Source organism: Maniola hyperantus, chromosome 15 (assembly GCF_902806685.2).
Source record: "Maniola hyperantus chromosome 15, iAphHyp1.2, whole genome shotgun sequence".
Classification (NCBI taxonomy): domain Eukaryota; kingdom Metazoa; phylum Arthropoda; class Insecta; order Lepidoptera; family Nymphalidae; genus Maniola; species Maniola hyperantus.
In genome coordinates, this window is record NC_048550.1 from 13,406,286 (window position 1) to 13,418,441 (window position 12,156).

General features: G+C 37.5%; 1 protein-coding gene across 50 annotated transcripts in view; it reads left to right on the forward strand.

The window, feature by feature from the left end:
* Positions 1 to 3,281: 3,281 nt before the first annotated feature.
* Mhc (myosin heavy chain) overlaps positions 3,282 to 12,156 on the forward strand; it is a 29,360-nt gene continuing 20,485 nt past the window's right edge. For 15 of the 50 annotated variants that reach the window (XM_069503250.1, XM_069503257.1, XM_069503255.1 and 12 more), the window contains exons 1-7: positions 3,283 to 3,607; positions 4,395 to 4,538; positions 8,241 to 8,425; positions 9,203 to 9,401; positions 9,998 to 10,061; positions 10,827 to 10,925; positions 11,918 to 12,021. In XM_069503250.1, coding sequence (XP_069359351.1) covers positions 3,401 to 3,607; positions 4,395 to 4,538; positions 8,241 to 8,425; positions 9,203 to 9,401; positions 9,998 to 10,061; positions 10,827 to 10,925; positions 11,918 to 12,021 — 1,002 coding nt within the window. In that variant the 5' untranslated portion in view covers positions 3,283 to 3,400. Of the gene's footprint in view, positions 3,608 to 4,186; positions 4,331 to 4,394; positions 4,539 to 8,240; positions 8,426 to 9,202; positions 9,402 to 9,997; positions 10,062 to 10,826; positions 10,926 to 11,590; positions 11,695 to 11,917; positions 12,022 to 12,156 lie in introns of all 50 variants that reach the window. The other 35 variants (XM_069503264.1, XM_069503247.1, XM_069503249.1 and 32 more) reach the window with 8 other exon arrangements.

Here is a 12,156-nt window from a genome sequence, read left to right on the forward strand (position 1 = left end):
GTTTTAAGTTAACGTAATTAATTGTCACTATATCACATCTCATTCTAAATCATTATCATACAAATTCAACAATTGACCATCAAAAAGTGTACAATGATACGAGTCTTCTTATTCTTCTTCTCGAGTCGACGGTCACCTTAAACACGGGCCCAAAAAGCCGCATCTGCGATAGCTCGGCCTTAAAGGTGGTGAAGAGAAGACCAACCTTTTGAATTTCAGTCTGTCCCGTAAGGCGAGCCGAACTTGTGGATTGTGCCTAAACTCAACCATCCCCTTTAGATTTCAGTCTACTCCTTAAAATGGACTAAAGTTTTGGCTTTCAGTCCACTCTCTTAACCATCTATATATTTTTTTCTTTTAAAAAAGAATATTAGCCATGTTAAATGACTAATATTTTGCTTTCCTCTCCAACTAAGCATCAAGCTTGTGCAGGAGTAGGCACGACAATAATGCAACGGGCGGGGTTTGAACCGTCGACCTTTTGGTTTTTCAGTCCACTCCTTTACCCGTTGAGCTATTGAGGCTCCTATATAATCATAGTCTTCCAAATCTTGAAGATATCAGATACTTAGCCGTTATATTGTACCTAAGTAGAGATACCCTCCCGGGGGATTTGTTCAATCTCGGGCTGCGTTTTAAGCAATTAAAATATCACTTGATTTAACTGTGAGGGAAAATATCGTGAAAACCTACATGCCCGAGAGTTTTCGTAATGTTCTCAAAGATTATGCTGCATTTTGTGATCCACTGTATCCTGACCCTTATCTTTCTCAAAGGAGACCGTCTTTATTTATCCGCCCTCATCTGACAACCCCAATGCACGTGAATTAATATAGGAGCAATATTGTGCCGTGGCACGAAATGCATTCAAAATGTTTTGAAGTGGTGTCTGACATCTTTACGGTAGTGTCAGACACTGGTAAATTTAAATGCTCTAGTTAATACAGCTGTTATAACATCATAATTATACTGAAATTCACAAACCACCACCTATAGACGCCTAATAACCGGACACCCCAATGCTTAGCCTAGGCAGTTGCTTAGCATAAAAGTCGGCCAACGCCTTTCGGTACCCTCATTCCGCACATTGTCTTGAGTCCAATCACAACAAAGCGTTCCCGCTGTCCCCCGCCAACATTCTACGATTTTGTTTTCATGCAAAACCTTGTATATGCGTAGGTACTCTTGAGGTTGAATTATCTGTGACTGAAATAATAGAATTGATGGTAAGTGTTGATGCATGCCTAAGGCGAAGCACGTCTGTCTGGAAGAGAATTCACTTTTCTTTTAAAGTTACATACCCCTATCTTCTTCAGAACTTACTAGCTACTCTTTACTTTTATCCTATTATGACATCCTAGACACAGCTAAACTAGTTGGGAGTCAGATCCACCACCCGAGAAAATGGCCAACTTGTAACTTTTAGAGTTTTCTGGTTTAGTTGTTAAGTATAGTTTTAAAATATTTTGTGCGGATTTGTTACTTTTATGTGCATCTTAATAAATAAATAAAAAATCAGTTTTGGCAACCCTAATTTTGGATAAGGAATGAATCACACGACTCAAAATAGAGTTCGTTATTAAATATTTAATAGCGCAACATTATAACAAAATCGATATTGTAAATTTTTTACGAGTACAAATTAATCTATGGAAAATACCTCATAGTTATAAAAATATTTTAGTTTCATAAACCAAAATATGTACGGCATAATTTCCAGGTTTAAAGCGATTCTGATTGATGGTGAAGTTTGTTTTCGATAACGCTATAATTGGATGAAGCATGGCCGCCATCTTGTATTTTATAAACATCCTCACCAGATCTCAGTCTACTCCAGCGACTGTCCAAGTTGCTGCGTCTAAAATCAGTCAAGTGCGAGTTGGACTCGCACACGAAGCGTTCCGTACCATCGTAAAAGAAATAACACTTTAATTTTTCTAACTTCCATAGCCGCCATTTTGAAATTTTTAACATTTGTTGTTTTAGCAGCACATTCTGTGAAAACTTCAGCACTCTACCTTTCACGGTTCACCAGGTACAGTCCGGTGACAGACAGACGGACTGACGGACGGACGGACAGCATAGGCGTAATAGGGTTCCGTTAGCATCCTTTGGGTACGGAACCCTAAAAAAATATAATTTCTTTTTCTGAATGACGGCTTATCGCTTGACCGCGATCTGAAATGGTCTGTCACGCTGGAAGCGCATAAATCTAGGATTTGTATCTGTTTAACAGGTTTTGAGCATTAGTGATGTAAACATGTGGGAATGGCTTTTCTAGTTGATGCGAACGGCTGACATCACCGACTAGAACAGATGCCAGATCTGTTTTCCCAAGAATGTTGTCAACCGGGAATCGAACCCGGGCATCTCTGGGTCGGAGACGTGTTCCACAGGTCCGGTGGTGCGAGCGCTCCCGCTCAAGTGAAAGCTAAGCTCGTCTGAAAGTGTAGCTGCTGGGCATCAGGCTGGCATCCGCCTAAAATGGGGTGATCGAGCGAGGTGGTGTCGTGTTGCGAGTATAAAAACCAACCGCGCTCCCCGCCGCCGGTCAGAACGGCTTCAGACGTGAGTACGCACGCGTCCCCCCGTGCGTCTGTGATACAGTGCTTTATGACATCGCGAGTGATATGATAATGTGACGTCGGAGTACCAGCTTGACCCGAGTGGATTTGGATTTTTGTGTGCGAGTGGCTCTAGTGAGGTGCCCCGTTGTTTATTGCCTTGGTGGTGGATTGTTGGACATTCAGTACCCAGTGAGATGATTTGTAATGAAAACGATGAAATTTAAACAATACTGTATCTAGTTAGAATTGTGGTATCGATCAATACGAAAGCCTAAAACTTTTGGATTTAAAATTAAGCTAATCGAAAAGAAATTTCGAATCTTACAACAATACAGAAATTTATTTAATACTGATATAATTAATAAGTAAAGTGGATGAGAAGTTATTAGAATTTAATTAAATGTATTGAATAGAAAAGAAAGTTAACTCACCTTAGCAATAGCAATTAGAATTAAGCGATTAACCTAATTCGGAAGATCGCCCAACAATCATTGCCATAAAAGACAATAAACAACAATCCACGATCGGTCTAAATCCGTTGGCGTCGCTCCAGAGTCCAGAGCCGTGTGACGTAACATCCGCAAAGGGCCGCTCGGGTGAAGCTAATAAAAAACGCGCGCATAAAACTCTGTATTACGCAAACGGCGTCCGAGCTGGCACCGTTCCCAAACCGGCCGCTACTCGGGTTACCGCCACAAATAGACGCACGGGGCCTCCGCAATACGTTCACGAGCGGTTCGAACTTCAGTCTAACGTGTGTGTTCTTCGGCAGGAAGACTGCAGGGCTGTGTTCTCGTGTCTCGACTAGCCCAGAAGTCTCTTAGCCCTCCGAAATGCCGAAAGCCGCCGTACAAGAGGGCGATGACCCCGATCCGACCCCATACCTGTTCGTTTCTTTGGAGCAGAAACGTATCGACCAAAGCAAGCCCTACGATGGCAAGAAGGCTTGCTGGGTGCCGGACGAGAAAGAAGGCTTCGTGCAGGGGGAAATAAAGGCTACCAAGGGCGACTTGGTGACCGTGAGCCTCCCCGGGGGCGAGGTAACTATGAGCGACGACACGTGACAAGCGATTGCTCCTATGCACTTTAAGAATTAAGTAGAAGGTCAAGTTCTTATGTAAACGTTCCAAAGATTTAAGGAATTTAACTTACTTTAAGACTTAAGTACAAGGTCAAGTTATGCCTTAAGTAAAGGGTCAAGTTATGAATCAAGCAGAGATTTAAGGAATTTAACTTACTTTAAGACTGAAGTACAAGGTCAAGTTATGGCTTAAGTAAAGGGTTAAGTTATGAATTAAGCGAAGAGATAAGGGATTTAATTTTTTCAGTTGACATTATTGAAACTTTCTTTAATTTGTTTATGATATTTGCAGTCTCAGATTTGAAAAGTTTATTTATTTACATGATGATGATAGAAGATTCGAAATTAATAATAGTTTCTTGGAATAGAAATCAAGATAGCCAGGTTTATAGATGCAGTTCATTGACCTTTCTTTTAAGATAATTTTTTTTACGTTTGGTAAATTTATTGACTTACAGTTAGCCAGATTTAAGTTGATTAACCGATTATCAATTTTAGTTTTTAAGCTAATATTTAATTGACTCCATTAAATGAGCAGGAAAGGACAGTAAAAAAGGAACTGGTTGGGCAAGTAAACCCTCCGAAATTCGAAAAAGTCGAGGATATGGCTGACCTGACGTACCTTAACGAGGCTGCCGTGCTCCACAACCTTCGACAACGATACTATTCGAAACTTATCTATGTAAGTAGGCGCCCCGAGCGCCTTTACCCTTACTCTAATATTGATGCTAATATCTCTCCCGCAGACCAAGGACTTCAAGAAGGACCTGGTAGGACAAGTGAACCCACCTAAGTACGAAAAATGTGAGGATATGTCCAACTTGACATACCTCAACGACGCTTCAGTTTTATATAACTTGAAGCAGAGATATTACCATAAGCTTATTTACGTAAGTCAGGAACCAAGTCGAGGTTGCAGCGTTGGAGTTTGCATGTTTGCATCTCACCTTCCCTTATCTATGGACATCATATTATTAATATACCAAAGTCAAGTTCAAATTCAAATATATTACAGACTAGCTTATGCTCTATGGACTACATAAATTTCAAACCCTCGTTTAACCCACTTAGGGGTAGAATTTGGAAAAATGTTTTAGTGGACTCTTTACAAAGAGCACACCCTCCAAATTTCATGTCTCTAAGACCAGCGGTTTAGACTGTGCGTTGATTATTATACATAATATTATATAAGTCAGTCAGTCACGACTTTGAATTATTGATCACAGGCTCCAATGACATCTCAACACTCTACCATCTGTTCGGAAAGCAGAATCTATTGAGAAAAGCTAACAAAAAACTTAGCGGTCAATAGTTTCAGAAAGCAAAATATTACAATAGTAGCTATATCAATGTGACAAGTTAATCAATATTAAACTGTCGCAAAACGCAAAGCCGTTTGTTTCCAAGCAACTTTGTCACTGAGACATTTATCAACAATTGTATCAATTACACCATTTGGAAGATTACCAAAATAATAGGGCCTTAATAAAGCTATTAATTTCGGATGGGGCGTGTGATTGACACATTGATTTATTACTATCAATAATACAATCAAACTTATGTAAACATTATCTCGTATAAGGAATCGAATGTTAACACAGCTAGCTCACTTCAATTCTGTATTGTGCTATTTCAGGAGCAATCTATTTAAATCTCAAATCTCAGTAGACGAGCATCGAAAGTATGAGAACAATTTGGAATTGACAATAATAACTTATTCTATAATTTATCTATCATTAGCATTCGAAATTCCAAAAATGCAAAAGCATAATAATTATATGAACAACTTGGGGACTATCGCCTATTTGATCCTGAAGTTAATCTCAAAAATGGCATCTCAAAAGCTATGCTTTTGTACAATTTCAGTCCCTTGCAGTGTACAGCTAGATGTTAAATTATATCAATATCAATTTAATTATCACAAAAAGACTTAAAAGCAAAAAAATACGCGTGTTCTAAGTTGAGATCAAAAGCTATAATTCCACGCGGTCATGATTTATATAGTAATTAGATAAGGCTAGCTTTAAGTTTTATTGTATTTAAAAAAAAAAAAAAAAAAAAAAAAAAAAAAAAAAAAAAAAAAAAAAAAAAAAAAAAAAGCTATAATTATTTTAAGTAAGTAAGGACGAAACTCGTGAAATAGAGAAATTCTGGCCTGCAGTATCATTGAATTATGTAGTTGCTATCGTACTCAAACTGAAAAAATTGCATTTTAGAACTCCATCGATATCGAAATTGTAAAAAAAACGATCGATTATTGGGAATCAACACAAAATTACAAATAAAAACTATACGAATAAACCTACGAAAATAATAGGCAAGTGCGCTCACTTACAATAGGTGTGATTGCAGTCAAGAACAAGACTTTAAATATTATTACAGTTAAAAAAATACGAATTATTGAGCTATGATGTCCATTATCCCAATTTATCCTCTCCCCTTGTTATTCAGCATCTTCTCTTTCAGTGCCGTTCTTGAACCCTCGTACATAGGACAAGACGGTGGCAAAGGACTCGAAAGCGTCTAAGGATAATCTGTTTCTACTTATTGTGTCTAGAATAGATTTATTTCAGTGTTGTGTTCCACAAGAAAGTTTTTATTTCATTTGCAATATTACAATTACAAAACTAGTTATATTATGATTCAGTTCAATAGTATCACAAATTCTACAAAAGCATTATTATCATGATTTCGAAAATAATAACATGTCTATTAGCAAAGACAATATTTTGTTAAATGGCAAAACGATGAAAAGTTAAAGCAATACATCTCTTTCGCGACTGTTAAACGCTTTTTCGATGAAAAAACCAAGAAAAAGCGTTGCCATATCAATTTTGCTTGGGCTTATGATCTTTTTCACTGGCACTGGTTCTTGACATATTATACTTTCTTAAGTATTCACGCAATCAAAATAAACACCAGATTATTGGGCGTTGACAACTGTTACACAGTTTCTAACTAAAGCAGGTGTTACCGTTTTTTACTTTTAATCGTGTAAAGAGAAAAAAAAGATTTTTTCATTTTTTTTTCCTTAATATTGGAAGTAAAAGCTTTCTTTTCTTTTGTTTGCAGAGATAGAGAAAAGACATCGTAAAATGTCCTTCTAACTCTATTCTTTTTCTGAGACACCTGTGTCAATGTTTTACAGATTATTTTGCGAAATGTGATTTACAACTTGTGATTTACAACTTTTAAAATTCTCCGTTTCTAATAGAATATAATTAACAACAAAAATAGTATGGCTATTACATTTATTGTACTTAGTTTTTATTTTGCTATTATAATACGGAGAATTTTATCCTCAGTCACTGAGATACGAAAAATCTATGGAGATTTTGTCTCTTTGACTTATGTTTTCTGAGTTTTTATTGTATCTAACGTTGTTTTGGTGTCGTGTAAAATTCGCATTCCTATTGTTTGAATTTTTTTTCCAAATTATTACTCGAATATCTTCATTTCATTTCCCTTTATTTTGATAGTATCAACCCCATTCTTAACGATGTGACGTAGTTTAAAAATTATAAATTCTATTTTAAGTTTTTAAACTTACGTCGTGCATCATCTGTTCTATTAGTAGATCTCTATCAAGAATTATTTGTCTTGAAAATACATTCCGCTCTGTTTTTATCCATACGACATAAAATATCCAAAACAAAAGTCATCTTCTTTTTTATTTAACGGCAGATTCTTAGTCACTCCCTCCATACAAACGAAGTTTGGCTCTCATTTGAATATTAGCCAATCAAACTCGATGTAATTTTGTAGACTCGTTCTAGAAACTAAATTTTTTCTATATTATGTCTGTGGTTTGCCAGATTTTCGTAAAAATAACTAGTATTAAAGTTGCATGACCTTAAAGATTTGTATATAACTTCTTGAGACTGTAACTTTGAAACTACATATTTTGTGAAAGTCTGGACACCACAGACATAGATATTATAGTTATATAGAACGTATCTATATGAATTTATTTAATTTTACAGGTTAGTATCCAAATGAGAGCCAAATTACGTTTGTTTGAAGTACTCTTAAAGATTTCCAAAACACATGTCTCCTCTCATTTTCATCACTGACCTCTACTTATACAAGCATGTATTAGTAGACAATCAGTGTTTTCGCCCTCATCTGTCCGTAGTTAATCCCGCAAAACTTTGTATTCTGAATCCCACAAACAACACTCGTCACACAGATGTTCTATTTCACGAGGACCGTATGTCTATGTTTGTGTGAGTGCACACGTACACATTATTATAGTGTACGTAGCGCTCAGTTTCAAGTGAGACATGGCCCGTTTCCACTTGTCCTCTGTCGGGAGTGGATTTTAATCGGATGTTCCAGTGCAGAACATTTTGACACAAAATCGGTTTCAGACAAGTGTGAATAGCTTCACATAAAATGTTCTGGAACATCCGATTAAAATCCGGGCCCGGCAGACGTCAAGTGGGAACGGGCTAACACGGTTTACGTTACGCACACAAATGCATTAACACTTATCGGTATACTCACTACTACAACAAGGCTGAGCGATCATCGTGAAATAGACCATCTATACCATTTGTATCTCCCTCTAACACGTATATTCTCCCGTACAGACGTACTCGGGTCTCTTCTGCGTGGCTATCAACCCTTACAAGAGATTCCCCGTGTACACGTTCCGATGTGCCAAGCTCTACCGTGGCAAGCGCCGATCGGAAGTCCCGCCTCACATTTTCGCCATTTCCGACGGCGCTTATGTCAACATGTTAACCAACCACGAGAATCAATCTATGTTGATTACGTAAGTAAAACTTCGTCATTTTTTGGAGTAAATCTTCTTTAGGCTTTAATTTAGAATCGTTTACTGTTGAAACGTCACTGCCGCCGAAAAGAGCCGCTAAACAGAACAGCTAAGTTAGTTTAAAGTACTAAGTAGTTAGTGCCATAGAAATACATTTTTTATCCCAAGTGCTTCTGAATCGTCACTGAATTTACCACTGCAGGTTTTATTCCAACCGAGAAAAACCGGCAAAAAAACTCGCTGATTGCTCTTTTCAAATATTTATTTTACAATATTATACCATACTAGCTTATGCTCGCGACTTCGTCCGCGTGGACTACACAAATTTCAAACCCCTATTTCACCCCCTTAGGGGTTGAATTATCAAGAATCCTTTCTTGCCTACGTCATAATAGCTATCTGCATGCCAAATTTCAGCCGGATCCGTCCAGTAGTTTGAGCTGTGCGTTGATAGATCAGTCAGTCATTCAGTCAGTCAGTCAGTCAGTCAGTCAGTCACCTTTTCCTTTTATATATTTAGATTGTATTGCTGGAGCTAGTTACGAGTCAAATACACGCTTTTTTATCATTACATAATTTTCGAGTGTGTCAAGTAAAAGAACGTTATGCAATCAGTTCTTGATATTTTTCCTCAAATCTGGCAGTAAATAAGTAATCGTTAAACCTAATGTTCTATAATCACTACCATCACGGCTGCAACTAAATGCCTAAGAAAAACGTAACCTATATATGTTTTGTTATTCCAAATTTTCAAGTGAACTGTTTCCTCCTCAACAGCGGTGAGTCTGGTGCTGGTAAGACTGAGAACACGAAGAAGGTAATTGCGTACTTTGCCACCGTCGGTGCCTCCTCGAAGAAGGAACAGACCACCAGCGACAAGAAGGGCTCTCTGGAAGACCAGGTCGTACAAACTAACCCTGTGCTTGAAGCCTTCGGTAACGCCAAGACTGTGCGTAACGACAACTCCTCCCGTTTCGTAAGTATCCCATTTTTCATTACCACCTTATAAAATTCAAATTTATAAAAAAATTTATTTGAGACTTCAAATCCAAAAATATTTATTTCATCGAGGCCATCGTATGGCTAGACTCTACAACCAGTCCAAATTTAAGCAAATTCTCCTGAGATTAAGAATGGCAAGATAATCAGCAGTAACTCTTTGCAAAAGGCAAATAGTTACTAGTACTGTTAAGTATAATAATATTAGTAATAATAACCAATAAGTACCTACTATATTTTGGGCTAATGAATGCTAAAGTCAATTGCTTGCTACGTACGAAGAAATCATACTAAAGTCATTGTCAATACCTCTTGCTTCTAAATATTAAAGCAAATTACTATCAAACAAATTAATTGTGCCAATATTCAAAACACTGATGAACAAATACTACTTTAACCCTTAAAAACAGTTTGTGAATTAGATTTCAAGGAATTCTCACCAAGAGAAAGACTACAATAAAGCTCAAAAGACACTACTAAAATTTTCTCATAGGCAAAGGATAATTTAAGTCCAAAATCCAAATGAAGCGTAATAAGATTAAACATGCTAATCCTTATTTCTGTCTTACACAGGGTAAATTCATCCGTATTCACTTCGGACCATCTGGCAAACTGGCTGGTGCCGATATTGAGACCTGTAAGTACATACATCATCTTATATCAACCATCCATACATACATCAGCTAGAAAGTCTCCACTGCTGAACATAATATGCCTTTTAGAGAGCTTGCTAATTCCCCTACTTCACCTTTGTCACCTTTTGAAATTATTCTTATCGGTACGTGGTGTCCACTCCAAAACACGTTAGTGGCCATCGCTGCTGCGACAGATTAACACCGAAATTCACAGTCAAGATAGGGGCTTCTTTAGAGGACGATTCAGACGACATGTGTCATACACCTTATTACATTGCTTGAAGGTTGAATATGACACGTGTCGTTTGAAACGTCCTCTAAACGAGCCCCTATTTTAACTATTAATTCCAGTGTTAATGACTTCAAGTCGGCTAACCATTGCGGGCTATGTCGCTTACTTTGGTTCTCTTTGGATTTCCTCGTTGCAAATTTCATATCCAGAACCTTCAATAAGTCACCCAAGATAGCCTGGTATAAATCATTCATTATCTTGCAGACGTCTGCCCTTTTTTCATCTGGCAACGACACGAACAAATTTTGCCGAAAATGCGCCAACCCTAGAGACCTCTCACCTTTCTCAATGGTCTGATTGCTCAGCACCAACAATTAGATGTTTTTAATATTATTATTATGTGAATTCAATAAACTATGTATTGTAACTTCTGACTCGGTATGCCATTTGGTGTTGCTGTAAGCATACCGAGGATATTGTTTAACAAATCTTCAATTGTATACGCCTGTATTACAAAATTCTCCATATCTTGCAGATCTGCTAGAGAAGGCTCGTGTCATCTCCCAACAGGCGCTCGAGCGTTCCTACCACATCTTCTACCAGATGATGTCTGGCTCCGTCAAAGGACTTAAAGGTATATTTCATCAACTAATCAGCGAATCGATCATCCATGACGTCTTACTTCAAGACTTTATTATTAAAAAGTTTAATGGACCAAATGTAACAATTGTGAATTTCAAACAATTGATATTTTTTAAATGTATGACTGACATTTGAAAACTTTCTATAGATAGTTATGATAGTGGAGGAAATTTTTACGAAAATCAATGTACTGGTGGATTGTTACCAGTTATTCAATATAGGAGAAAAAGATTAGTAAATTATTGTCACTAAGAATGCCAATGTGAATTCTATAAATTGTTGTTGTTTAGTAATCTTCTTTAAATTAAATTAAAAAAAACTGTTCTTCCGTCTGTCTGTTCGTGCATCGTCCATCTGGTTGAGACTTGCGAGAACGTTTCTGATATAATATCATCAATGTAAAATACCTAACTGTACAAAGTGTCAAATCAAATGGATGAACGATATGCGAACACATAAGTAACAAACAGACCGACAGACAAACTTTAATTTTTATACATAAGAAAGATGGTTAAAATGTTGAATCTTTACTACGAAGATACTTATACAGATGATTGTCATTTCATTTTTCGATATACACTTCATATCATCATCAAACACATCAATAATTTAAAACTGATAATTTGAAATAATATTAAAACGAATTTCCATATTTAGACATGTGTCTTCTGTCCAACAACGTACATGACTATTACATCGTATCGCAAGGAAAGACTACCATACCCAACGTAGATGATGGAGAGGAATGTTTGTTGACTGACGTAAGTTGAGCCTTCTCAGGACCGAGGGCTTTGACGGAGTACCTGTATTTAGTTCCCACCACCCACTTGTCGCATACAACCGACTCGTGGCCGGGCGTCTTGTCCTCAGAACTGAAACAAAACGCCGTTATATTTTGTAGTAGTATCCTGCCCCACAGCATGTTGTCTTACCCCTACTACTTCGCACCCAATACCTGGGACTGTTATTGGTGTTGTTTTGTAGAAATCTGCCTTCTGTCCAACAACGTCAACGATTATAACATCGTGTCGCAAGGCAAGACCAGCATCCCGGGCGTTGACGACGGCGCGGAAATGATACTTACCGATGTGAGTCCAGAACGTGACAACTGGCTCGTCTTTTCTATGAACCTCTTCTATCCTATCTTCTTTCCGCTTGCTTCGCTTGATACTGGTTTTGCGACCGGTCTGCGCGTGTGTACGTCAGATGATTTGATTTTTGCA